Raw genomic sequence first — 27,986 nt, 5'->3', positions numbered from 1 at the left:
GGTAGGAAAATGCAATTTTCTGGACCACCATCACAGAAAGGCCTGTAGGGGTGGGTGGCATCTGGGAAGAGAGCAGAGATCTCCCAGAAGAACCTGGCCCTCAGGAGAAACATCTGCTCATCCTCTTCACCGGCACGCCTCTCCATCTGCCCCATCCTGTGGTGCCAGGGATGGACAGGATGGCTCTGCCCGCTAAGCCCCATGCGGCAGCAGAGTGCGGCTCCAGGCAGTGCTCCCAGCCTGGAGCAGGGGCAGGGGCGAGCAAAGACGGGCATCCCAAAGGGTGGCTCATGGCTCAGCCCTTTGAGGGACTTATGGCCGCGTCACCCTCCCCAGGGGAGAGATATGCTGGAAGGGGTCTCGAGAGGGTCAGGCTGAGGGACTGCTGCTCTCGCCAGCAGCAGGCACCTCCGGGGACCTGTGGCTGGGCACAGCCGGGACGAAGGGGTTGGGCTGTGGCAGACCCTGCCCCGAGCTCCAGCCTGTCTCCAGCTGCCAGTGCAGGCAGCTGTGGTGGTGTGAGCTCCCCACGCTGCCGAGGGCACGCCGCAGCCTCTGCCCTGGGTGCCCTTGGTCTTCACAGGTAAAGGTGGCCTGGCTGGAGAGCTGTCGCCGCAGCCTCTGTGCAGGACCACAGGAGACATTCAGAGCAGTGAGGGAGAGGAGAAGATGGGGAGGATGACCCCAGCTCAGTGCTGATGGCTGCTGGCTCCCCTGGCTTTCCTGTGACTGTGGCCAGCACTGCGAGTCCCATCCAATTCAGCAGAGCAAGAGGAGAACAGGAGGCCAAGGAGGGCTGTGAGCTTTTTCTTTCCTCACCTCCTTCACCTCCCAGCTTTCGCCTACTGCTGTTTTAAGGCCTTTGAATGCAACTTTCTGTAGTTCCTTTTTTTAGGCTTTGCTTTCATTTGTGCTTTCCTGGAAGCAGGAACTGTACGCCAGATTTCCCAGTCCCTGACTCACGTGGGCTCAAGCTGAGGGATGGTCCATGTTCCTGCCATGTCCTGGGTTCCCAACTCCTCTCCCCGCTCTGTCTCCTGATATTCAGCCAAACCCAGGGCTCTGCTGGAGCTTGGCCCAACTGGGCTGCCTTTGTGACTGCCTGCTCCGTCTGGACAACCAATAAAGGCTTGTGGTTTGGAGGAGGCTGCCTGCCCCACTACAGCTCCTGCCTGGTCCCATCATTGCCCTTGTGGGGTCACATCACCCTGCAGGGACCTAACTGTACCTTGTTGAGGGGAGGCCATGAGCAGGGCTGCTGTGACCCTGTGTCCCCAGGCGGTGCCTGACAGCCTTTCCGACCCCCAGGGCTGTGCTGGGCAGCTCTCGCGTGAGTTTGGATGGGGTGTGTGGTGGGAATCAGTGAAGGGTGACGTCCCTCAACGCACATCTTGGGCAGGAGTGTGTTCTGTGCCCATGCTGTGGCCAGAGCTGAGGGACCTGTGTGCTCTCAGCTCCTTTGCAGGCCCTGTGCTAGGTCAAACCTGGGAAAAAAGTGAAGATCAGAGGTCACCACCACCATGGCCAGAACAGAGTCTTTATTGGTGAGACACAGAACAGAGCCATGGGGTCAGTCCTGGCTCTGAGGCTTCTTGATCTTGAGCAGCAAAGGCAGAACCAGTCTCTGTGGTGCAGCAGCCCCTGCTGGAACCACATCCAGGATATCTAAGTTGAGCCACTACAACCTGGGATTGCCATGGTGGAGCCAGACTGGCTGGTGGGGGAGCCCCTCTGGAGCTGGCAGGGCTGTGGCACCTGGACCAGCATCAGGAAGATGGTCCTCCAGGAAGGGATTTGGTGGGGTGGGAAGGAGCAGGCTAGCCCTACAGGACTGTGGATTGTCCCTTTCTTGGGTCTTGCTGGCCTTGGGCTTCATGCTTCTCCCAAAGTAGGACAGATAGCCTGTGGTCCTGAGCCCTGTGGATCTTAGAGCAGTTTGATGCTCCCCTGGCAAAACACAGTTACTGATGGAGGGCTGTCAAGAGAGTCAAAGTCCAGGCCAGAGATGGGCTGTGGCCATACTTCTACTTGAAATTCCCATAGGTTTCAAATGAATTCAAGTAACTGAGGGCTAGTTCGTAGCAGAGCCCATACTGCTCCTGTGGACAGAAGGATGCATGTGAGAACCTGGTAGACCAACACCTGCAGTGGAAGGCCAGCCTTGGTTGCCAACAGCTTCCTGAGCAAGGCAGGCTTTCCTCCTCTCAGTCAGAGCCCACCTTGCTCCGCTGAGGAATCACAGGCATGGGCTCCAGTAGCTGAGACCTGGGCTACCCCAATGCTGGAGCCAGCTGGTCTCGGGAGGAAAGCCAGTGTCCATGGCATGAAGTGTCTGCTGCTCACTCCCATCTGGGGTGCTCATCCTATGATGGCCTCTAGCACCCAGACCAGGTGGTGAGGTGGGTGCAGGACAGGCACCTGAGCACCCACCAGTGCAGCCCCCCGCTGAGCAGGCCAGGTGGACCAGAAAGGGGCAACTGAGCCCACAGGATGCTTCAGTGCCCATCTGGTTCTGCAGAACCTGCCCCTGAGTGAGTGGGTGTGTCCCAGCTGCAGAAAACAGGGTTTTCAGAGGTCTCATCTGCCCCTGCTCCCCCCAGGATGATCTGAGCACGCAGGTGCTAGGGCAGCTGCTGCGACAATCCAGGCTATGGCTCTTGCTCCGGTGTTGCTATCCTGGCTGGGTTTAAAGTCAGCACCTACCACATCTTTAATCAGCTGTCTCCGCCGCCTCTTCAGCATCCTCACGGCCTGGGACACATCCACCAGCCCCTCGCTTTGGATCTGCTCACACAGGAAACTAGCAGCACAGAAGATTCCACTTCGGCTGGCACCATCCCTGCGGACGAGAGCAAGGGGAGAGTCACTTGCCCTGGACTCACCTGGCAGTGCTGGGCCTCAGAGATGTCCCACAGATCCTGCACCCAGCCAGCCTCCACAGGGAAGCCTTCCTCCCTGAACACAGCTGAATTCATGTTCATATGTCCACCCTTCACCTGAGCTGAGGACGTTGCTGTGACCCAAGTTCACTGATGCAGCCTGGGCTGAGATAGCTCTGTGCCATGGCTGCTCCTCCAAGAGGCATCACTCACCAGCAGGTGACGAGGATATGTCCGTCTTGACTCTGCCGATGGTGTGTCTCCACCTTCCCTAGCAGGCTGATGATGGTGTCGGGGTGCGGGGGAAGATGCTGCTGCATGGGCCAGTCCTTCAGTTGCCAGAACAGGACTTCCAATGCAGTCTTCTTGGGCTAACAGGGAAGACAGACAGTGGGTTGGGTAGAGAAAAAACCCATTGGCTTCATGGAGGTAAGGGAGGAACAGCCTGCGTTGGTCCTGGCTTAGCCAGGCACACTGGATCAAGGGAGCAGCTCTACAGTGGGATGGCCCACTCCCAGACTCTGCCCTTCTCCATTGAATGCTCTGAGACTGGCAGACGGATGGACCACAAGATAAGAGCTGACCACCAGATGCAGCTCGGACTGATGCCAGTCCAGCGCCCAGCTACCTGTAATAGCTGTCCCCAACCACGAACTACCACCAAGATGCACAGACTCTATCCGTGGCTGCTGTCCTCCAAGTTAGAAAGGTACACAAATGTACCTCTGCCTTGTCCCTCTGCCTGCAGCCTCACCCTCTTGGGACTAACCTCCCTCCCAAGGCACCACTGCTCTGGCCAGTGCCCTTCCAGGACCCCATCAGATCCCTCTGACCGTTGTGGCCTCTGCCACCCCTAGCTGTGACTTTGACCCCAAATCAAAGCCTGCTGACACTGGACCCTAGCTGGTCCTCCCAGGTCTCGCAAAGGCTGTTCTCAAAGGACTTCGCCATCTCTGTGCAAAGAGCCCACCTGCTGCCTGTTGGTGAGGGCAAGTGTCCAGGCTGTGAAGCCAGCTCCAGGCTCCTCTGAGATCAGGTGGACATGGAAACGGCCGTAGACAGCTTCGCCCTGGGTGGGCCAGAACTCCACATATGTCTGGGGGGAGACACACGCGTGATCACACACAGCCCTGACCTGCAAGCGTGGCAGAGCTCAGCACCTTGCGTGGGTGTGCTGACACCAGACCCCCCCTCGCCCATAAGCCACAGTGTCCATGTGGGTGCTCTGCCTGCCATTTGCTGGGGACCAACCCATGGTGCTGCAGCCAGAAAAATAACACTCCTCCAGAGGCACCTGAGCAGGGGTAAGCAAAACCCGAGGGATGCTCCCTTGCTGTGAGACTGGGGACACCCCACTGCTGTAGTGCCATAGTGCTGGGACTGTCCTCATGGCTTTCCCAGGTGGAGCCCACAAGCTTGCAGCGGGCTCCTGCAGCAAGCAGGCTCTCATGAGAAGAGCTGCGTGGGAGCAAAGGCAGAAAGCATACTGCCCAGCCTCGCGGAGAGCCGGGAGAGGGGAGGGCTGCGCGTGGGCTGCTGACCTTGTCCAGCTCCTGGAGCTGGTTCAGCACAACCACCGATGTGCAGGTGTAATCCCAGACCAGAGCCCAGAAATCCACCAGCGTGGTGGGGAAAGGCAGCTGGGTGACGATGAGTCTGTCCTCCTTGGTGTACGTCTGCAAAACACACCAGGGTGTTGGGGGAAGAGATCACACAATCCACCCCCTGACAGCCCCTCCAACAACGGGAACAGCTCTCTGCCTCCCTCCAGCCAGGGCTCTGCAGGCCCAGAGGCAGAGCTCAAGGAGACACAGGGCACCCCAGCCCTGCTCAGAGCAGGCTGGCACCCCGCTGTCCCCTCAGCTCATCACACCGGGGCTCTGCTCCCAGCAGGCAAGAGCCAGCGGCTGTGCGGCAGCCTGCTGAGCTGCCTGAGCAGGCAGGGCTTAGGCTGATGACGGGGGCCACCTCCTGGCAGCAGGGCCCCAGCCGCTGGGAAATAGTCACTGTGAAGGAGCCCCAGGGCTGGGACACCTCAAACCAGGGTGGCATGGTCTACCCCTGCCTCGAGCAGTGGTACCCGGGGGGGTCTCTGCTGCTCCCGCTGGGGCTGGAGCCTTACGTTGGCAAACACAGCGTTGATGTAGCCTGGCGTGCCATCTGTGTTCAGCGAGGACATCAGGATGGGCCGGCAGGAATCCGCTGCGGAGGCAAGGAGGAGAGAGAGAAATGATGAGACATCCTCTCCCTGCATAGAGGCGTGGGGCTTTCCCTGCAAGCAGTGGGGTCAGTGTGGCTCCCTGCAGCATGGGCTTGGATGAACAGGCACCACCAGCCCCATGGCCACAACAGCTCAGGGCTGCCTGACATGGGATGTCCAAAACCCCATGTGCGGAGGCACAGAGGCACAGCAGGTCCACCCTCCTCATTGCTCCCTGATGCCTCATCTGGGCTCCTCCTCTGGGACAGATTAGACCCAGAGACATGTTTATCTCAGGTGTACCCCATGAATGCATGCCTCCAGCAAGCCCAGAAGGAAGCAGGGATGGGGTCTTGCTTCCATGGAGGGACCAGCCTAATCTATATTTATTACCAACCATAAAATGACGATTGGACCTTGGGCAGAACCTGCCAGTGGCATGGTTCTGCTGGGGAGCAGAAGCAGCAGGGCAGCATTATCACCCCACATTACTCTCAGGGGTGGGGTCGCAGAGCAAGGGGCTGCCCAGCCCTGCCAGTGGTACCTGGCAGGATCCCTGGTTTGCGGTTCTTGGGCTGATTGCTGGGTTTCTCCGCTTCTCTGCATGGCAGGAGCTGGAACAACTCGGAAAACTTCTGTAGCGCCTGTAGGGATGATTCAGCCAAGCAAGTCCTGCCTGTCAGCTTCTCCCCTTCTTCAGCCACCCCAGAGAAATGCTGCCCCATCTCCATCCCACAGCTGGGGAGGGGAGCAGCAGCGGGGAGGCACCACAGACCAGCCCCCACAGCACCAGACCCAGTGCGCTAGATCTTGGTGGTACCTTGAACTCCTTCTCAAGGACATTGTTGTGCCTTGAGGTCTCAGCTTCTCGAAGGCAGCGGACGTGGCTGGCAATACTCTCCACTGGGACTCCGGTGCTGCCACAGAGCAAGCCTTCGAGCAGCACCTCGTACAGGAAGGTGTACTGCTCCTGCATGAGGACACAGGTCAGCTGCACAGTCTGGAGCAGCTCCATGAGGAGCCCTGGGACTCCAGACCACCAGCTCATTGGCATTGACTTGTGCCGGGTATGAGTCAGGTCCATCCTTCACCTTCCTGCTGTGGGGTCCTGAGGCCAGACATCTCTCAGTGCAGGCAGCCCTGCTCTGAGAAACAGCCAGCAACTGCAACAACCCATACAAGACCATCTTCCTCTGGTTTAATGCTCCCTCTCAGACCAGACTCCTACTCTGGGGAAGGAAACCCAGAAAACCAGTGAACTAGTTAGTCCTACAAGCAGCTGGATGGTCCTGCCCAACCTAGTTTCCTCCAAAGGGTCTGAGCACTGAACAGACCATGGGGATGTAGTCCCTTGGCCAGGACACTGCTGCCCAGAAGATGCCATGAGGGCAGAAAGCCTGAAGAACGTGCACTCTTGTTCATGCTCCTTGTCTACAAGACAGCCCTCCTATGCCAGGATGACTGGTGCATATGAATGCTGCTGGCACCTCAGAGGGCCTCAGGGGAACATGGATCATGACTAGGTTTGGAGACAGCATTGAAAACAAGATTCTGCAGTCTCCATCACTTGGCAGCTCCAGTCTCTGTGGCTAGACCATGAGTGGCATAGTCAGTGTGGCTTTGCATGCCACATCCCTGGGAAGGGTGGGAAGCAGATCTGCAGCCTGACAGTATGCAGGGAGTAGGTAACACTCCTCACCTTGGTCTGCACCATGCTGACCCGCTGCTCCCGCAGCCTCTGCACACAGTGAAAGACATCCACCTTCCCCTCGGCCTTCCCCATCTTCAGGAGGAAGTCCAGGGCGATGAAGGTACCTGTCCGCCCGATCCCTGCACTGAGGACACAGAAAATTGGGGGTCGGCGCTGCCCCGGCCAGCCTTGCCCCAGCACCCAAGCGCTCCCAGCCCCAGTACCTGCAGTGCACCAACACAGGTCCAGCAGGCGCTTGCAACACTCTCTTGTTCACCAGCTCCACTAAGCACAGGAGCTGGGCAGGGTTTCTGGGGACCCCATGGTCTGGCCACAGCAGGTAGTGAAACTGCTCCACTGCTCTTGGGAGAGCACAGCCTGCCTGCAAAGAAGGAGTCATGGCTGGAAGCAGGGAGCAGGAACCAACCTGGAAACTTGCGTGAAGTAACTGCATGCCAGCAAGTAGGGAGCAGTGGAGAAAACCACTTCGGGGGGCACCAGCACACAGTGTTACCCCCAGCACCCCCACCACAATGACTGCTCCACTGTAGCTCATCAGACAGCAAAGGGCAAATTCACCCAGCACACGGCCACACAATTCACATTGTTCTCTGCTTCCCCATGCTGCAAATGGTGAACACAGAGCAGTAAATACATCTTGTGCCCCAGAGGAAAAAAAATGAAAATCACAATGTAGAGTGTTCCCATAGTCATCGAAAAGCCCTGGCTTCCCCAAATAAAGTATTTCGTAAGGCTGGTACTGCACTGATGTGAATGTAGTCACTTTTGTTACCAGCCCATTGTGTATTTTTCCCTAAACATCACATTTACTTGGCCTGAACTAATGAACTGTTATGTCCCACCATCAGGTGCTCTTGGAGCTTTACCTTTCAGCTAGACTTTGCTCTGGGCAAGACAAGAAAAGACAAGAATATACATAACTGCAATTTCTTTATATTGTACCTGTTTTCTTCTCCTTGCAGCTCCTTCAGTTTCTGCTTATTATCTGAGGTATAACCTCAGCCAAAGTACCCATCTTGAGATATGTCATTATGTAAGTTATCTTAAACCATAAATTATCTGTTCAGGTTTAGGAGCTGTAAGTGACCACGGAGCTTCAATGTGGACCCTCTGCAGATTGGCCCAGGTGACAGGACAGGCAGGCACCTGTCCCATCATCCTGGATGTACAGAGATGCCATTTTATACCCTTTAACTGCTTTTATATCCTTTGTGATCACCTCATCCAAGCCCTCAAGGATGCATGATCTGCCCATGTGCATCATCAGTCCAAACGCAGCTGGGGTGACCACTGGAGCTGACCAATTGCCTTTGCCTGACACAGAAACCTGGGGTGGATGCCCTGTCATGGCATCCAGTGACAGCAATGCTGACCTGTCAGTGCTGGAGACCAGGCAGGGCTCCCCACAGAGTCTCTTGGCTGACAGCTCACACCAGCTGCTGAAATGCAAAAGAATCCTGCATCCCCATCTCAGCTACATGCCAGGCGTACCTTCTGCAGGCAGAATATGCGTGTCACAAGGCCTGTGGTGGTCCTGGTGTTGTTGAGTGTCACGGTGAAGTCCCCGTAGACCTGCTCTTGTTCTGGCCAATACTGCTCACACTTGGTCTGTCAACAGCAGCGAGACTGCTAAGCACGAGCAAACTCATGAGGGGAGCATTGCAAGCCAGCAGTGGTGTGGAGCTGCTCTCTGCCCTCATGGACAGCTGCACTGGGAGCAAAGCAAAGCAAAGCAGGCAAGGAAGCCTGGGATCTGGGGCGGCCCAAGCTGAGCACAGGCTGAGATGGTTTCTCTACCTTGTTCTGCTCCACTAAGCCCGTCAGCATCACAATGACTGAAGTCTTCTCCTGCCAGACCATCTGCCAGAAATCCACCACCGTCTCAGGCAAGGGGCCTTGGGGAAGAAGAGGAGAGCCCTGTGCCAGTGTCCAGGCCATGGGGGTGTAGATGCTCCCAGGCATGGCTCAGACGTTCCCAGGCTACGAGTAGCCCTGGGCTTCCCTCTGCCCAAGACTAACACTGCACAGCCTGGGCACAGCAGCACCTGGCAGGGGGTGCTGGACGCCTTGGCTTCATCACCCGTGCTAGAAATTGGGACAAGGAAGTGGGAGGGAAGGTGAGCCTGGGGTACGTCAGGGATTCAATGCTGCTCCACAGGCTTCCCCGTCCAGACCCTCAAGACAAACGTGAGCTGCTCCCACATTGAGGGTCTTATTTCCTGAAGAGCATTTCTGCAGCTTTGCAAGGAGCCTGAAACCTCCTCATCACATGCTGCACAGAGCAGAATATCTCGTCTTGGCTTTGCACCATTGGAAGGAGCCTGCCTTTGAGTGCACTGCGTGCAGACGTGTCAGGCATTTGCAGGTTTGTCCCGGTCACACCAGCCACCAAAGGGAACAAACCAGGCTTGTGGGTGGAAGGACCATGTCCTCAGCCCGGGCAGCGCAGGGACCAGCTCCAGCTGGCCACTGCCAAACTGCCACTGAGGCTTTCCATGCCCTGCAGCAGCCGTAACCACTGTCCAAGACAGAGGCCCAGGAGATACAGGGCCTTGGACTGAGCCATTGACAGCTCCTAGGCTGCTGTCCCTGTTCCCCACTCCCCAAAGTGCTCAGAGCAGGGACTGGCATCTCCTGAGCATGAGGGCTGGGAGCACCCACCTTGAGCTGCAATGAAGAAGCGTGGACTCCGGTAGCTCTGTGGAGGAGAGGTTCAAACAGCTCTGATCACATGGGTTAAACGTTTAACAGGGAATAAAATAAACACCCATCCCCACAGGCACCAGAGCCCTCTGGCCAGTGTGTCCCACAGCACCACTGGCCAGCACGGAGAGTGGGTACCCAGGGGCTGCATCTCAGCTCCTGTCCCCTCACACAGGTTCCTTTTTGTTAGGGATGAGAAGTGCATACAAACCCAGAGTACGCCAGGCAGCTCAGAGACAACGCAAGGAAAGTGACATTCCAAGATCTGCCAGCACTTGAGGGAAGCAAGTGCCAGACCCTGGGGCCACCCAATGTGAGCAAGACTGTCCTCACCCAGCGCAGCCAGGCACCTCTCCTACCCTGCCCAGGCACCTCTACCCTGCCCAGGGCAGCAATTCCTCACTACCTACATCCACGTAGCTGGCATTGATGTAGCCATTCCCTGTGTCAGAGGGTTGCAGCACCACACGGCAGTGATCATCTGAAAGAGAAGGGAGGTGGGAGTCAGTGGACTGTCTCTTTAGGGCAGCAACGAAGTGACTGTTTAAGGGTGTAATTTAGGAAAGCCTGGGACTGTCCACTCCCTCCTCAGCATCACTCCAGGCCTCAGGACATGTTCAGCGGTGAAGAACAGCTAATGAGATGAAGGGTGACATGGCACAGCAGGAAATGCAATGTGGTTTTGGGGAAGACTGCTAATGCAATGACCAAACGTCCACACCATGTGGGGCCCAGAGGAGCTTTAAGTTTTGATAGAAATTGGGTCACTCCCCCTGCTTTCCCACAGACAGCCACCTCTGGATGGGACATGGCAGTGTTCAGCAATACAGCAGGAACAGTAATACAATGATGAATGATTAAGCTTGCAGGGAGATCTGAGGAGCAGAACAAGGATTCTCCAAGTGGATATAAAACAGTGGGGCCAACATGACAATTTTGGAAAATCCCTCTGGGTTTCAGTGACCACAGAGGATGAGACGAGTTGCTCAGCATTGCTGAATAGCTGGAGGGGCACCTACACCAGGCCAGCACCCTGTACTGCCCAACCACCTCCAAGTGCCAACCCCTGGAGAGCTCTGCTTACATGGGATGATGCTCTTGTAGCGGTTCTTGCTCTGATTACACAGCTCCTTCCCGGCATCGCAGGGATGCAACAAAGTGGAGGACAGTTGCTGCAGAGGAAGAAGACAAGCCCACTCTGCATTGGCATGTGTTCTGGGGCTGGCCAAGGCCAACTGCATTGCACACCCAAGGAAGAGGTGAGCGCTGGGTGGACAGTGCAGTGAGGTGGGAAAGCAAAGCTAAACCAGACCTGATACTCTCTCAGACGCCCAGCGTCGTGCCTGTCGACTGATTCATCCTCTGTCTGCTCTGCCTCTATTTCTGCCCTCTTAAACCTCTTCAGAGCCTCCAGCAGTTCCTCCACTGGGATCTGTGTGTTCAGCTTGCACACACCTATGGAGACCACAAGGCCAGGAGTTTAGCATGCACCTGATGGCTGGCCCTGGAGCTCTGCAGCTGCGACTGAGCTGGCATTGCAGTGGTCAGGACCCCACCAAACCCTAGATTGTCCCTTGCCACACTGGCCCCTTTCTCCTGGGAGGTGTCCCTTTCCCCATGCCAGCCAGCTCTGATCCCCTTGTTCCTCAAAGGACCTTACGGACCCTGTGAGCACCCTGCCTGTGCTTTTAACAGACAGCCTGTCCAGACAAGGCATACAGGGCCTCTGCTCATACTGCACCTCCTCGACATCTTCGCAGGGGGATAGTGCTGTTGTTCGCTGAGGTTTTTGAACTGTTGTACTTTCGCCTGCAAAACAGCAAGTCAGGCCCATAGACTAGCAGAAGAGAGAGACAGAGGAGAGGCTGTTGCCCATGTAACAGCCCTGCCTCCCACCTTGCTTTATCTCAGGGTGCACTTGGACACTCCCTGGCAGTGCAAGGTGCTGGACGCCTCACAGAGAGCAGGAGAGGTGAGGCACATACTGACCTGAAGAGCACGAAGAGCAGCAAAATCCCCAGTGCCAGGAGTGTAATGACCAGCGCTACTGCCATAACCACGGACATCCTGCCCAGCAGAGTCACCGGTTCCTGCCCTGCAACCAGCACAGCTCAGACTCAGGCTCCCACACAGCCTAAACCAGGTGTTGGGAGATCCCATAGGGGCATGGGATGAAAAGCAGCTTCCCTCACCTCCCACCACTGGCTTTGCATTGGAGAATAGCTAAGCTGGTGCAGAAAGAGTAGGTGCTTGCTTGGTGTGACACCCTTCAGCGAGGGCCCTGTCTCCCTGAATGCCCCAGGCATGGCCAGAGCCTGGTGATGTGTTTGCATTTCTGGGGTTGCACATGCACTAGCACTAGGACTAAGATGCAGTATGTGATGATGGCAGGAATGATGCACAGTGTCCAGCTGCCATCGGTGCCACACCTGCCCAAGTGGTCTGAGGTTGTCCAAAGCCTATCTATCTACCACAGATAACCTCAAGATCCAGAGGACTTCCATGAAGATGGAAGTAGGACAACGAGACCCCACTGCTCCTGCGCTCGGCCAGCTCCTCTCCACGGGAAGTTGCCAGGCTGGGAAAAGGGAGGATGTGGGAGAGAGGCTCAGGCACAGGGAGCGAGGAGCCCACTTACCAAGAGAGAAGCTGTAGCACACGCAGCTGATCTTGTCTGCCTGTTGGAGGAGACGGGAGGGAGAGCTCAGGCCACTCCTGCCCCACTGCCCACCCTGGGGGCAAAGGCCTCCCACCCACAGCCACCAAATGCCCCAGCTGTGGCCGAGGACCCCGGGAACACTGGTCCTGCCGAGGCTTTCGGCGCAGGGGCCGGGAACGGAGCCCGTGCAGCACTGCTGCTCACTGTCAGCAGCCAGCCCAGATCCTGCCGAGGGGCCCAGCCCCGCTTGGCAGCGTCCCCGGGGAGCAGGAACCCCCGTGACGGGTACCTGCTGCGAGCGGCGGACGAGGCGGAGAAGGGCTGTGTAGTCCGATCCCGGCCGGAGGGCAGCGTTGTAGTAACCCTGCCCGTGGGTCCCGTCGCCCAGCACAAAGTCCGTGGGGGCGGTGAGGTTGAGCACAGTGGCCACGTAGGCACCGGGCTGCCAGCTGGCGTTGAAGGGCTGCGGGTCCCCCGAGCAGGCGCCTTCCACCGCCGTGCTGTTGTGTGTCGCGGCCACGATGAGCTGGTGCTCCCTGCAAGGCAGGGCGGTGAGAGGGCCGGGGGAGACGGGCACAGGGAGAGTGGGACGGAGGCAGCTGCGGGAAGCACCGCCAGTGGGGAAACCCATCTGTGGGCTGCGGAGAGCAGAGCTGCCGGGGCTGCGCTCACCTCGCCAGCTCGGGGGGACGGGCGATGGGACGGAGGGGAAGCACGGCCGTCCCTTGGGATGGGGAGATGTCACGGATGCTGCGGCAGCTGATGTTGAGAGGGTGCGGGGTGTCTGGAGGGGAAGACCCGGGGGATGAGCATCAGCGGGCAGCACGGCAGGGGCTGTGTGGGGAGCAGGGCAGCCCCGGGCAATGCAGGCTGCAGAGCACAGCCCCTCTGTGCCCTGGGTCCCCCACACTGGCCAGGAGGCCACCGGGCTGGGGTCAGAGAGCTGCTTCGGCTGGGGTGCACACCGTGGCCACCCCGGAGGGACCGGGACACGGTGAGCCTTACCCGAGCTGTTGGCGTGAAACTCCCACAGCGATGCAGCCCCGGCTCCGGCGGCCGTGAGTCCCTGTATCGTCACCACGTAGCTGTTGCCGGGGCTGTGCTCAGGCAGCAGGTGCTCAGTGACAGAGCTGCTCAGCCGCAGCCGCTCCACCTCCAGAAAGCCGCCGTCCCGCGCCCTCCTGGCCGTGATGTTCAGCTGGGGACAGGAGACAGAGCTGGAGGGCAGCAGCTCCCACCTGTCCTCTGGGAGCCTGCCCGCAGCACGAGACAGAGCAAAGCACCCCTGCAAGCCTCCCCTTCTCCGGACCTCAAAGTGGACAAGAGGAGGAGAGGAGGAATATGGAGCCAGCACTCAAGACGTCAGAGCGGCTGCCTCTGTGAGCAAAGGACCAAGCCTCTGTGCAGAGCTGAGGGCAAGAGGGAGGCCATTCCTTTGAAGAGGTGTGTATACGTGTAATGAGCCCGAGGCCAGGTCACCGGTATGGTATTGCAACACCGCAAGCACTGTGGTGACATCCCCCTCAAGAGGAGCCCTGAACTTCTCTTTCCTCCCACAGGTCATCATGGCTTTCCCTTCCCCACTCTTCCCCAGGCTGCCTGCACAGAGCTCCAGGCAGGGAGGTGCCTGGCATGGTGAGGGGGACCACGGGGAGTCCGTGGTCCCCTGGTACCTGGTATCCGATGATCTCCCCTTTGCAGGAGGGCAGCGGCTTCCACTGGAGGGACCCTGTGTTGGGATCCAGCCACAGCTTCTCCGGTTTGTCCGGCACTGGAAGCACAGGAGGACGGGGTGATGCATGGGGCCAGCAAGGAGGGGCTGAGCCCACAGCAGGGTGCAGGCAGCTCCTGGCCCAGGGGAGAGTGAGAAGCAGATGTGCTCTGCTCCAGGCCCTGCACAGCGCCTTCCCCTGAGCCCCACAGGATCTGAGAAGTCCTGATCCCAGGACCCTCACTGCAGGGAGTGGATGATCAGGCTGAGCTGCTGTGCAGAGGGCATCTTTACATTTCATGTAGCAGGACACGTACCCATTTCCTTTGTCCTGAGGAGCCGTGTGTACAGGATTGTGCTGGGTGGCAGGGAGATGGTGACACTGTAGTCAGTGAAGGGCTGCAGAGGGGGACAGGTAAATGTTCCCTCCTGCCCGTGTAGGATCTCCTCTCCCTTCACCTCTTCAGCCTCACAGGGAGAGGAGGATGGCTCTGCCAGACGGCACGTGGCCTGCATGCGCTGGCAGGCATCGGGGAACCTGCAGGTCCAGTTCAGTTTGATGCTGGTGCTGGAAATCTCCAAGGTCCCAGGGACAACCTGGAGGACATCTGTGAAGGAAGCATTGCAAGAGAGTCACTCCCCTTCCCTTCCCTTCCCTTCCCTTCCCTTCCCTTCCCTTCCCTTCCCTTCCCTTCCCTTCCCTTCCCTTCCCTTCCCTTCCCTTCCCTTCCCTGCCCTGCCCTGCCCTGCCCTGCCCTGCCCTGCCCTGCCCTGCCCTGCCCTGCCCTGCCCTGCCTTGCAATGGTCCTACAGTCAAGACAGCCCTGCTCCCCACCCAGCCGAGAAGGAGGGAAAGCAAGAGGCTAAAACTGGTGACTCCAGCTCTGGTAGGGGATCAGGAGGAGTTTGGGGGCATGGTGTGCTCAGACGATGGAGATGGCCTTTTGGGAGAATTCCCCCAGTGAGGCAACTGCCCCCATTCAGTCAAACATCAGGACATGGTAGGGGGAACAGGGGGAAGCGTAGGACAGTGTGTCCCCAGCCAGGCTACATCACAGCTCACAGGGAGCAACGAATGGGTCCTTCTGCCCTCACAGCCTCTGAGTTGTGTGGAGTCATCCTCTAGTGCCATGAGAGAGTACAATGGGACACATTTCATCCTAGCCTTGCAGGAGCTGCCTCTATGGTTATCAAACCTCACGGCACTGGCCTCAAGGGAAAACCATGACCTTCCCATGCCGATTCTCACCCAGACACATTCCCAGCATCCCACCCCTGCAAAGTACCATCCTGCTCCTGATGCCTCCCTTACCGATGCACTCCACGCTGGACGGAATGCGGGTCCAGACACCTCTGCTGTCCCTTCCCCACCACGTGTCTGTGTATACAGGTTGCCCATGACTGGGGGGCTGGCCTTTCCCCTCACATTTGACATGGGTGAAGGATGGCTGGAAACCCTCAGGGCAGCTCAGCGTCACTTCTTCGTTCTTCTTGTAACTCTCCTGGTCTGGTGCCAGCCGGAGTCCTGGGTCCCACCAGGGCCTTTGGCACGTTTCTGGCAGAGGTGAAAGCATGTGTTAGCTGGGGCGGGAGGTGACAAGGTTGGGCAGGGGTAGATGGTGGCATATGAGCAATCATTCACTTTGTGGTGGAGCGGGGCAGCCAGGAGAGCTCCTGATGCCTCCCTTACCGATGCACTCCACGCTGGATGGAATGCGGGTCCAGACACCTCTGCTGTCCTTTCCCCACCACGTGTTTGTGTATACAGGTTGCCTGTGACTTGGGGGCTGGCGTTTCCCCACACATTTGACGTGTGTGAAGGATGGCTGGAAACCCTCAGGGCAGCTCAGTGTCACTTCTTTCTTTGTCTTGTAATTCTTCCAGTCTGGTGTCAGCTGGAGTCTTGAGTCCCACTGGGGCCTTTGGCACGTTTCTGGCAGAGGTGAAAGTGGGTGTTAGCTGGGGTGGGAGGTGATGAGTTGGGGCATGGGTAGGTGGTAGGAGGGAAATCCCCAGCAATCCATCCAGCCACTGAAGGGAGAGGGAAGGCAACATGTTCATCTGCCATGACATGACCCCTCAGCAAGGCTTATTGGGTTGGGTTCTCCTTGTGCACCCAAAGCGTGAAGAATCACTCATCATTGAGCCTCCCCCATCCACCCACTTCTGTCCATGGACACTCTTCACCATCCCCCACAGCCCACAGCAGGGAGGTTTCCATGTTGTCTCTCCCTGCCCACGTCCCATGAGCACTGGGCTGCCCACGCACAGCCATCCCCACACTCAGCACAGCTGTCCCTGCCTGGGCAGCCCCATATCCCATTCACCTGAGGGAGGGCATCACTATTCCCCCAGGTGCATCCCCCAGGTGCATCCCCCACAGCCTCCAGCCCTGATGCCAAGAGCTGACCCAGCCCTGGGTGCTCAGGGCTCCCTTCAGTCCCCTCCACTCCACCTCCTGGGGCTGCAGGAGATGTCCCCAGGGTCCCTCACCTGCGTGGGCAGGCAGGGGGACAAGCAGAACTGTGCACTCCAGGGTGGCACCTGGAGGCACAGAAAGGCTCATGGCACCTCTGTGGGCACCTCAGTGCTGGCCCCAGATCCTGCCCCAGGCCCTGGCACTCATTTGCAGGGCCCCACGCTTGGCACATCCACCAGGAACCTCCCACCCCCCCGTGGATCACAGTGCAGAGCCCTGCACGCCCAGCGCGCTGCCCTGGCCTGGCACGGGCAGCTCTGGCCATGGCCCCTGCCCGGATCCCACAGCCCCTTCCTGCCAGGACCCTCAGGGACTGAGGCTGGCAACACCCCCCTCCCCACCACGGCTCCCCTGGAGCCCCGCGGCAAGCACAGGGCAGGCTCAGGGGCTGCCTCGACAGGGCCTTCAGCAGCACCTACCGTTTCCCCAGGCAGGCAGAGAGCCCAAAACCTCCCGTGCACACACAGCCTGCCTTCCCCTGCTAGGGAAGGGCAGAGCGGGGCAGCCAGGAGAGCTCCTGATGCCTCCCTTACCAATGCACTCCACGCTGGATGGAATGTGGGTCCAGACACCTCTGCTGTCCTTTCCCCACCACGTGTTTGTGTATACAGGTTGCCCGTGACTGGTGGGCTGGACTTTCCATGCACATTTGACATGGGTGAAGGGTGGCTGGAAACCCTCAGGGCAGCTCAGCGTCACTTCTTCGTTCTTCTTGTAACTCTCCTGGTCTGGTGCCAGCCGGAGTCTTGAGTCCCACCGGGGCCTTTGGCACGTTTCTGGCAGAAGTGAAAGCGGGTGTTAGCTGGGGCGGGAGGTGTTGAGGAGGAGCAGCAGGGGTGGTAACAGCAATCCCCAGCAATCCCTACAGCCCCTGAAGGGAGAGGGAAGGTGACACGTCCATCTGCCATGCCATGACCCCTCAGCAAGGCTTGCTGGGCTGGGCTCTCCTTCTGTGCTGCTCAGGAAACACTGCAGGAGTGGCCGGCTTGTCCAGTCGGCACTACCTTGTCTCTTGTCCCCTGCCTGGGCTGTCCTCTTCAACAGTTTGCACGGGCAACACAGCACCAAGGAGGGACTGTGGCGTGCCTGCGGCTCAGCTGGGCAACGTCACGACCGGCTGTCGGGGTGAAGGTACAGAGGGGACATGGGAGAGCTGCTGCCGCCTCACTTACCAATACACCCTACGGCCCTCTCAATGTGCATCCAGGCACCCGTGCTGCTCCTGCCCCACCAGGCATATCGATAGACTGGCTTTCCAGAACTCACTTGTAGAAATTCCCTTGCACATTTGACCTGGGGGAAGCTTGGCTTGAGTTCTCCAGGGCAGGTCAGCGTCAGTTCTTCGTTCTCTTCGTAACTGCTTTTGCTTGGTGCAAACAGGACTCTTGTACGCCACAGGGGCTTTGGGCACTTTTCTGTCAGGGAGAAAGCGTGAGAGTCCTTCTCGGGGACGGGGGATGCTCTGGCAGGAGGGGGACCGAGGCTTTGCTATGACTGGCTGTGGTGTCCGCATTCACCCCACGAGGAAACCCCAGGGCCCCCAAGTGCAGGACAGGAGCGTGTGCCTGGGCAAGTGGTGATACAGGACACTGGGAGAGAGCTGAACGGAGGGGCAGGATCTGGCCTCCTGCAAACTGCCCACGGCCTGCAGCTCAGGAGTAGACTGGGAGGAGGTGCAGGGACAGTGAGAAAGCCTGACCCACACTGAAGGCTTCTGTCTCTCCCCATCTTGGAGACTGCCTCCAGCCGGGGCCCATCCCTGAGCTGTGGCCAAGCTGTCTCACGGGTACGGCAGGATGGCCGGGGTCCCTCCCTGGGGAGAAGCGCATGTAGCAGGGGAGACCTACTGCTCCCCGACTTACCTGTGGTGCAGGTCAGGTTCTCTGCCACCCCATGCCATGTTCCCTCAATGTCCTTCACCTCCCAAGCATCCTTCCAATGTGGAGACGCCCCTTTTGCACATCTGATCACAGCAAGGGGAGGAGGGTCCTCCATAAAGCAGCTCAGTGTCAGCTCTTCATTGAGCCCGTAAAACCTCTGCTTTGGGGTAAAGCGGAGCCTCAAGTCCCACTGGGGCTGCTGGCACGTCTCTGCACGGAGGAGAAGGAGCAGGCGTAAGCAGGATGGCACGGGGCCTGCCGTGGGGTCTCTTGCCCTGACGCTGGCACTGTCCAGCTCCAGTGACCACATTCACCTCCAAATCCCTCCCTTGCAGCCTAGAGCAGGGCTAAGGCTGGCAGCGGCCCACCCCAAGAGCAGTCCCATCCACCCCTACAGACGCGACGGCTTCTCCACCCACGCTCCCTTTGGGTCAGGCTGACCAGGCACTGGGCTCCTCCCCGGCCTTCACACAGGGGTCCTTCCGCTCCCGCCACCGTGGCCATACGCCCAGGCGCGGTTTGAAAGCACGGGGCTTACAGTAGCCCCCCGTGCTGGGACCCTCGTTCCCGCCTTTGGACCCCTCCCCAGGAGCACAGACCCCGGCAGCTGCCCACGGCCCGGCGCTGGGACAAAAGGGGCACCGGCACTGCCAGGACAGGGGGGAAAGCCGAGGCACCCAGGTCCCCCGTTCCTGGCCTGTCACCCAGGCGGGGCTGAAGCACGACCGTGTCACGCAGGGTCTGACGCCAGCTCAGGACGCCGCGGTCAGGGCGATGCGGGGCTGTGCTTGTCCTTGCAGGTGGCAGCCCCGTCCCACAGGGCCTGGGTTCCGCCGGAAAGGCACCTGATCTGGGGGACCGATGGCCACGCTCCCCAGCGCAGCTCAGCCGCACCCGATCGTTCAAGGCATAGCTGCTCTGGTTCGGGGTAAAGCGCAGCTTGGGGTCCCGGTCGGAGGGAGCTGTACACCCTCCTGCGTGCAAGGCCACGAGGGAGAGCCCTGAGCATCGCTGGGCTGCGGCAGCGTCCTCGGGGGCGAGGAGGCCCCGTCCAGAGGAGTGCCGGTCCCCCTCACTTCAGAGGGGTGGCAGGGATGAGCACCTCCCAGGATGGGGCCCCAGACCGCAGGTGCATTCACCCTCCTTGCACCCTCAGGTGCAGCGCCCGAGGGTTACCTGCAGGCCTCCTGCCCACCCGCGCGCTGCGGAGGGATCCCAGACAGAGGGATCCAGCAGCCCGGCGCACGCTGCTCTCTCCTGCGCTCTCTCCCCAAACACAGGGGCTGTGGGAGCGCACCAGACCCAGTGAGTCTCTGTGGCACCGCTCACCTGCATTCCCGTCATCCTGCTGGGCACTACCTGCTCATACCCACGTGCACACTTATTTGCAGCAAAAAGCCCATTCAAGTTGCCAATTCGCTTTTGCTCTGCAGGTAACACTTGTTATTTTCTCCTCTCCGTCCCTCGCCCAAAATACCCTCTGGCTCCTAGGACGGGATACCTCCTGTCCCATATCCCTGCCATCCTCACCCAGGAGGGGCAACACCCCCACATCTGGGTTGGCAGAAAGCATTCCACAGGGACTGCAGGTCCGTATGTAACCAGCTGCATGTTTAGTTGCATTTTGCAACATGTAGATTGGACAACTGTTGGAAGTAAATTTTCATATTTGTTTTCCATTAATTCCTAGACAGGAGTGCTGCTGTCTCTGCATGGCACTAATGTAGGTCTCTACCCTCTGACCAGACACCGGTTTTCATGTAATAAGAAATGTACCTCTCTGTGAGCTCTCTTCATCCAACAAATTCAGCTGTAAGTACCCAAATGTTGTCTGAAGTTACCAGGGTGCTGCCAGGCAGGCACAGTGAGTTTACGCTGCCTCCCAACACACCCAAATGGCATTAGGACTCACCATGAAACCATGGCTGCTCTGCACTCCTCGTGCAGCAGGCCAACAGACCTCAACAGCTGCATCATCTCAGCCAGAATAAAGCTCCTGCCAAATAAATGGAATAAAATCCCACCAGACTGGCAAATTGAGCAGCAATTATTTCAGGCAGGTGAGAGCTACTCATGAAGGCATGTCCAGGGTTTCATTTTGCATTTCAGGGCCCATAATCGTGCCTGTGCAAAGTTTATTCATCGACGGGGATCCTTCTAGCTTAGAGTCACAGCAGAAATATGAACAATCATTGCTTGAAAAGAGGTTTGTGGGGCCTGACCTCAAGCAAGAAGCAGTTTGAACGAATGAAACCCCCCAGTGGAGACAGCCCCAGGAGCCAAGGGGGCTGCAAGTGCTCACGAGCAGGCTGGCCTCTCCCAGGCTGCCCCAGTCTTGACCGTCGGTGCAAAGGGGGCTCGTTGCTTTTCCTTTTGTGCGTGTTTCTATACCTCTTGGTAGCTGTTACAGTCCCTGCGGTGACACAAAACCCACCGGCAGCACAGGACATGGCAACCTGCCGGGCAGGAAACGAGGAGGGAAAGAGAAATTCTCCTTCGTGTGCAACCTGCTGACACAGGTGCAGATTTCGAGAGATATCTCGGACAGCGTCTTCCTACAAACACCAATGCTCTGCTGGCAGGCGTGGTTGCAGCTGTACGCCAGAGCTCTGCCTTGCTCCCAGCCCTCCCTGAGCCTCGCACCAAAACTTTTAGTGCCCTTCACGTAGCAAAGCATTTGCTGCTGATACAGCCATGAAGGAACCTCTCTAGAGATTTTTGGCTTTATATGGTGCTTCCTTACAGAGGCCAGGGGTAACGCTACATTTAAAAAGGCCACATCTCATGGTTGCCACTTTAGAGGTGTAATACAGTGTGGACTTACTGTAGTACAAAGGAGAGTTAGTCTTTGTTTAAAGTTTATGATTTTTTTTTTTACTAAAAGGTAAGAGGCTGAATGCACCTAATTTGTGCACACTGCAATTAGGTGTATTCAGTGTTATACTAATTGTTGTTGACAGGCACTTAGGATTGATTCAGCCTTTCCCTTAGTTATGGGCAGTTCACTGAAGTACAAGTAAATAGGTGCTCTGTAAGTGTCCCAGGCTGGAACTGGGTGTGAAGGGATCCCTCGGACTGAGCTGGCACAACAGACACACACGTCTGATGAGGCTGGCCACCTTCATCAGGATTCCAGTGAATTGCTCCTCTTAAACCTGGACATTTAGCGGCCCTAATCCCTTGCCAGAGATGTCAGCACCTTTTCCCTTTTATTTTTTTTCAGGTGAAAAGGGCCTGGCAGAGGCGCAGTTTCACTCCAGGGCTTCCTCAGTCCTCCTGTCGGCATCTGCTAGGAGAGGGTGGCAGGATGCTGCTGTGATCCGGCGTGGTTTCCAGTGCGGCATCAGGAGAGGGCAGATGGCTGAAAGGTGCTTCCGCAAAGACCGCACATGTGGTACCAAACCGCAAAGACGTGCCAGTGGCCACGTCTGCCCTTTGGGCACAAGGACTCCATCGGTGAGCAGTCCTGCAGGCAAACCCTCTTGCTCTCTCTCGGACCCGGCTGTGCCCGCAGAGCCCCTTGCAAGCACCGTCAGGATATCCATCCTCTGCAACTCGTCCTTTCCTTTCTGAGCTCTCTGAGCTGGGGGGGTGAGCATTCAGCCCTTTTTAATTCCCCGCAGGCTCCTGCCAGATGTGGCCCTGTCATGCTCATGCATGGGGCAGGCGGGGGCTGATACAGCACCCAGACCCAGGCTGGGCATGGACCACGCTGGACAGAGCCCGAGGGCTGGGTGGGAGAGATCAGAAAAGGCAGGCAGAACCCACAGCTCATCCCCATCCTCAGAGGAGCCAGAGCCTGAAGAGCGCTGCTGTAGGGGAGTGCACCAGCTTCAGAAATCAGTCTGGGAATTAACGCTGTCTGACAGGGGGATGGGTATGACAAAATGAGCTTGCTTGCCATGCAAGGGGTATTGTACACCAGCGAGACAGCCTGGGAGGCTGCCAAAGCTTATTTACCTCCTGTATGCAGTTACCTCCTGTACGCAGAGCATCCTGCTAAGCAGCGCCTGTGCCGTCACAGCCCCTCCAGGGCTTGCCTCCTACCCACACCTCTGCTGCTGCAGGGGAGCTGAAGACAAGCAGGATGTCACAGCACCAACACCATCTGCATCCAGGCACCTGCAGCCGCTCAGAGCCCTTCCTGGTGGCATTTCTCATGACTGCTGGAGGGTAAAGCCTAGAAGTCTCTGCTTCCCCACAGAAGGGGGAAGAGAAGACACTTTCAGTCCACATTTGTTTTTGTCTCAAGAACATCGCTGAATACAACCCAGTTCAACCTCATTTCTCCAATACGCCCAAGCCTGGCAGGCATGTGATTACCACTTGAGACTCACTGGGAAAAGCTAATCCACGACTGCTGGGTGCAGTAGAGGCACACAGGTTAGGGGGGGCACCTCTGTCCTTGCCCTCTTTCTTACATTCTGTCCCCAACCACTCCGTAACATTTGCCGTGGGAAAAGAGCTCCTTCCAGCAAAGGAGCCTTTGCTCTAACCCAGGGTGGCTGTTTGTGTGCTTTGGTGGCAGCCATGGGAAGCTGCATGGTGCACGTAAGTCAGAGGGTATTGGATCTGCCTCAGTTTCACCAGGCTGGAGATCACCATTTGTGCAAAGGAGACGGATGCACACGCCTGTGCATGGGGGGGATGGGGCACTGCTGGAGAAGAGAGGGTGCTCAGAGAGAAAGGGGAAAGAAACACTCAGCTTCTAGCCTTGTAGGGACTAACAGCATCCGGGAGAGTAAAGAAACAGTCGTCAGACACTGTTTTTCACCCTGCACCATGGTGTGCAGACAGCCGCCCACAGGCCCTCTGCCCCCAACTATAGGAAAGAGGCTGAGACAAGGGAAATTTCAGCATGGAAAATATGGCGTAGATGTGACCAAACAGGCACCTCTTGTAACGTGCAATGTGTGCTCACTGCAAAATGGAGAATGCTGAATGCCTAGGCAGGAGTGGTAACAAAAGGATAGTCTATTTGGCTCGTATAGTCAGAGATTAACTGTTACATTTTTCTTCATTTGATGCTATTGTATATGAAATACCCTCCTTGTTAATATTGTTTAATATCCATGAACATAGTAAGCATTTTACAGAAATATCTGGACTGCCTGTCCTTGCTGCAAAGGAGTTATGAGTCTGGCAGGCAAAACAAAGACCCAGCATGCCCTAGAAGCAGATGTCAAGGAGGATCAGGAGAAAGGAGAAATAGCTATGCTGGTAATTCAGGTCAGGCTCCTGGGTTCAGCACTTTGCTTACCAGCAAAAGATGTACTTTCTTACATTGTATTATCCCGTACATGAAGAATAAAAGACGAAGTGAAATCTAAGGAGCAGCAAGCAAAGTTCAAGCCTTTTCCCATGGCAGCTCAGCAGCTAACAGAGGTGACAGCAAAGCAACGCTGGAGTCTTGCTGCGTTTGATGCCATGTGCTTGCTGAGAGGAGCTAAGAAAAGCAACCACTGTTTCGACCAGTGGAGAGTGGTATTGCAAGCGACCGAGAAGACATGCATGGGTCTTAAAGCAGCTCTGTACTCATCGCTAGCAACCAAAGCTGCCGAGCGGGTCTTTAAGAGTGATGGGCAGTGTGAGGATGGGGAAGGGGCAGGGAGACCCTGGGGCTGCTCTGCTTGGGAGTGGTGCCAGGGAAAGGAGGTGGTGAAGCAGGTCACTGAACAAGGCACTGCGGGAAGAGGAGGGAAATGGCAGCACTTTAATCTGTACTGCTCTGCCATGCAGAAGGATATCTGACAGGAGGTGAAATACTTGTTTCCTGAATCTGTACTCTGGTAATGGGAAGTGGAAACATGGTGGAGCACACAGTTCACAGCCTCAAGAGCGTCCAGCCCCAAGGCGCTCCTCTGCAGTGTCTCTTACGTGGAGTAAATCCCCACAGGATTTACTCTAGGCACTGTCGGAAATTTGAGCCCCACTGACACAAAACCTTTTGGATTGAGTGTGGCCTTATTTTACCCAGCACCCTCCCACCCACCGGGCATTGCAGCTACACTCCTAGTTAGGGGTCCTTGTCAGCTGCTACTAAATCATTGCGTAATGTCAAGCAAGGCTGATGAGAAAGGGGCCAGGGCCAGCCTGGATCACAGACCCTGCCTCTGCAGGGAAAACATCCCCTAGAAGCTTCTGCACCTGCCTCCCAGGCGCATTGGGACTGTAAGGGGATGAGGCTTTCGTACAGGTGCGGCATGTCAGTGGGGAGAAAAACCCTGTAAGAACAGCACATCAAGACCAAAAGGTGACAATAGGACAATGAGACAATGCACCCTGCTCAGTGCACGGTGCCCCCGTGACGGGGTGAGCAGAGCAGCAGCACGCTTGTACCACACACACCGACCACATCCTCTGCCAGCAGCTGCTCTGCTTTCCCCCAGGCTCCCAGCAGCACTCGCCGTGTGCCCTCACCTCCTGCCCAGCGCTGGGACACGGCACTGCTGTCTGGCCTCCTTTCCTTGGCAAGTGCCAGGCCTGTGGCTCACGGCCCTTCCCCAAAATTATTGCCATGCCTGCGGTTCTTCAGGAACTGGCCCTGCTGCTGCTCCATGCTGGGGGACAGGGTGAGAGGGGGAAGCTATCCCAGCGATGTTGGCGTGCAGGAGCCCTGCTGAAAGGGGACAGCCCCACACTGCCCGGCACCCTGGTCCCCCCAGCGTGGGGGAAGCTTTGTGGGTGCTTGGAAGGGGACAGCAATGTGCAGCGGGAGCAGCTTGTCCACTCTCTCCACTGGGCTGTTCCCCTTCCCCGGCTGTACCCTACATCTGCCAGGGTCATGGGAGATGCTTGGGGACCCCTGGGAAGGTGGAACCTCGTGTTGTGACTTGTCCCCATGTCCCTCATCTCTGCCCATTGGCTTTACCCTGCTCCACTGCCATTGTCTGCCCCACAGAGGCCCGTTCCACCCTAACGGGGATGGGAGGGACCTTCATGCCCCATCCTGGCCATGCCCCTTGTCCTGTCCCTCAGCAAGAGAAGGCCCCCGATCCATCAGGTGGGGACCTCGGCACAGGTCCCGGGATGGAATCAGCCCACGTGCTGAGGATGCAGGCAGGGCTGCCTGCACTGCTGGGTGCGGCTGCCAAATGTTTTCGTCTTGGTTCCTCTTTTCACAAACACCAAGGTGCAAACTCAGCAATACCATCTCTGCTGCAGGCAGCCCCAGATGCCTCCAGGGATGGCTGGGTGACCGAGGTGTGCAGAGCGTGCCAAGGGCCTGCTGGCCACCAGGTCCCTGCTGTGTCCCACCGCACGCAGTATGGCCAGGTCCTGACCTTAGTGTGCACTGTGCAAACAAGCTGGAGAGCCACAAAATGCTTGGGCACGGTTGCACATGCTGGCCTGGGAGGACAGCTTCAGTGGGGGATCTGGGCAAGGGGAAGCCATTCTGAGCAGGAGGATATCCTCTGTCGCAGGTTTAGCCCTTGGTTTTTGAGTGACAGTCTGTTGTGCTCACACTCCCTGCAACCACAGGGACACATTTCCCCTGGGAATGGGCTCCTATGGCCCATATCACACAGTGCAGACCCTGCTGTCACTTCACGTCAGCAACTAAAGATCCTGGTCCCATTCCCCAGCCTCTATCATAGCCACGGTCCTTAATCTGCAGGTTTCTCTAGCCTGCATCAGCCCAGACACATCCCCGCAGAGGGCTGGGACAACACGAGTAGATATTAGTGTAATGATTTTCATCACCTAGCTCCAGCAAGATTAGTTTACAGAAATACTCCAATTCAGACAGATGCAGAGCAACGCAAAGTCAAGGCCCCTGGACCACAGCTCAAACCCCAGGCAGTGCCACGCTGGACTGATTTACCAGGGTCCTGGGAGGTCAGATAACACGTGAGCCTGAAAAAGTGACCACGAAGTGACCCTGCTGGATTGGAAGTGTGCAGCCTGCATAGGAAGAGCCCAGCAAAGCTCTGAGGGTGCCCTGCCCCTCCGGCACCAAGGAAACCCATTAAAGAGCAATCCCAGCACACCATAACTCCTGCCCCCAGGATCTCCTGGAGACGCAGGGGCTCAGCTCACGGCTCTCCAGGTGTTTGCTGGGCACCAGCACCCGTCTCCACTGCGGTGAGGACATGGCATCTGCAGGCTGTGCAAAGAGAGGCAGCCACCTGCTGCTCCCAGGGACTCTGCGTGCTCCATGGAGGAAGGATACGGCCCCTGCGGAGGCTTTCCCAGCACACCAAGGTTTGCCGCCCTCCATCCCCAAACAGAGCTTTACCCCACCACAACCCAACTGATGCCTGAGTGTCTTGGGCCCTGGTATGGACATCAGCTGTCCTCTCTGATACAGCTACTGCATCCTGCATGCGGTAAAGACACACAGCAAGCTTGCAGTGGGAGAGCAGCAAAACCTTCTCTTGTGGGGAGAGGAGCAAGCACTTCTTACCTGTTTCCTGGGGTTCTCCGGAGACGTTGGAGTCTGTATCTTCCTGGCCCAGGGCTGCCAGCAGACATGTGAGGAGCAGGAGAAATGTCCATCGCAGGGCCATGTTTGCTTATGCTCCCAGGGCAGGACCGAGGTCTCAGCCCTGCTGGCTGCCTCACAGCACACTCGCCTGATTGCAAGAGGTGCAAGCACAGAAAGGAAACAGCCACGCAGAGAAATCACATATGGTGCAAGAGGCTTCCTCATTGGAGAGGGAACCTCCACCAGTGTCAGCATTGCTTTCGTTCTTCTCTTCTGTGCACTGGGGTAGCTTCACGCCCCTTTTGCAGACTTGCTGCTCTCTGATAATTTCTCTGACAACCACAGTTTTCAGGCTTTCTGGCAGGAGCAGTTACTAGCCACAACAGCTGCGTTGCCTTCTCTCCTGGCATAAATCTCAGTGGTCCCAGAAGGACTTGTGAGCTGTGCTGGTTCATGACGGGTTTTCCAGGAAGATGTAGCTTCCATATTTACGTGGTAAAGTCAAGCAGAGACTACATCAGGACAACCCTTGTTACTGCCTGATAAGGATTGTGATAGAAAGGACTTCTGAAGTGCACTGATGATCTTAATTACCTGGCACTGCATGCCATGGGCAGGAAAGCCAAGGTTTTGGCAGAAGTGGCTGGCTGCTCAAGACAGGGCTGAGACCAGATGCTCGGGAACAAGCTGATGAGAGCCCTGGGGACCTGGAGCACAAGTCCTGTGGCAGGTTGTGTTGCCAATGCATGCTGGGAGCGGGAATGACCATGAAGGGGTGAGAAAGCAGCACAGGCACGGCAGTGGGCAAGGAAGGGGCTGCCGGTGACTCTGTCTGTGTGGCTGGAGGCTGGTGGCACTGGCCATGGCAGCAGACCCGACCATCAGAGGTGGCCCAGGGCAGGAGTCGATGAATTTGTGCTCCAGCTTCCCCAGCTGCCCAGCAGCCCTTGCTGGATGTGCTTGGCCTGCGTCCCAGCTGAAACACACAGCTGGGAGGAAAAACAACCCCTGAAGTCTTTTCTGAGGCTTTGCAGCAGGGCTGCAGCCCCTTGTGATGACCTTCCTCTTTACTGTGCTCTTCAGCAAGGCCCAGTACTGCCAAGCCTGGGGTCAGGCTCTGCTTTCTGCTGATGCACATCCTTTGCTTGATTTGCACACCCTGCAACACCTTTATTCAGCAGGCCAGTGTGGGGTGGCCCTCTCCAAATACACTCTCCCCAGCCACCTCAAAAATCTGACCCTGAGCAAAATGTGGTGGAAGTCTTGTTTTATTTTTTTTTTCTGCAATGATGGTGCTTGAGGGCAGATACTCCAGCAGTCTTTCACCTCTCAGGGA

General features: G+C 57.4%; 2 protein-coding genes across 2 annotated transcripts in view; one reads left to right on the top strand and one right to left on the bottom strand.

The window, feature by feature from the left end:
- Positions 1–1,359: 1,359 nt before the first annotated feature.
- Positions 1,360–26,732, bottom strand: LOC142421673 (receptor-type tyrosine-protein phosphatase T-like). The gene is given in 32 exon segments (XM_075526616.1): positions 1,360–2,099; positions 2,704–2,839; positions 3,093–3,250; positions 3,850–3,975; positions 4,421–4,555; positions 5,002–5,081; positions 5,624–5,723; positions 5,900–6,049; positions 6,779–6,914; positions 6,994–7,151; positions 8,282–8,398; positions 8,588–8,685; positions 9,452–9,488; positions 9,904–9,974; positions 10,578–10,665; positions 10,806–10,948; positions 11,235–11,302; positions 11,483–11,588; positions 12,132–12,171; positions 12,442–12,688; positions 12,825–12,936; positions 13,158–13,350; positions 13,826–13,923; positions 14,181–14,471; positions 15,554–15,796; positions 16,876–17,118; positions 17,515–17,757; positions 18,205–18,432; positions 19,006–19,089; positions 19,092–19,193; positions 25,104–25,112; positions 26,678–26,732. Coding segments are annotated over 32 exon segments (4,170 nt in total). The 3' UTR covers positions 1,360–2,024.
- The window catches only part of PIGO (phosphatidylinositol glycan anchor biosynthesis class O), a 500,143-nt gene continuing 485,359 nt past the window's right edge, over positions 13,203–27,986 (top strand). The window contains exon 1 of the mRNA XM_075526598.1: positions 13,203–13,214. The gene's annotated coding sequence lies outside the window, so the exon portion shown is untranslated. The remainder of the gene's footprint in view (positions 13,215–27,986) is intronic.

Source organism: Mycteria americana, chromosome Z (genome assembly GCF_035582795.1).
Source record: "Mycteria americana isolate JAX WOST 10 ecotype Jacksonville Zoo and Gardens chromosome Z, USCA_MyAme_1.0, whole genome shotgun sequence".
NCBI lineage: Eukaryota > Metazoa > Chordata > Aves > Ciconiiformes > Ciconiidae > Mycteria > Mycteria americana.
Note: the sequence above shows the minus strand (reverse complement) of the source record. Positions and strands in the feature narration are given on the sequence as shown.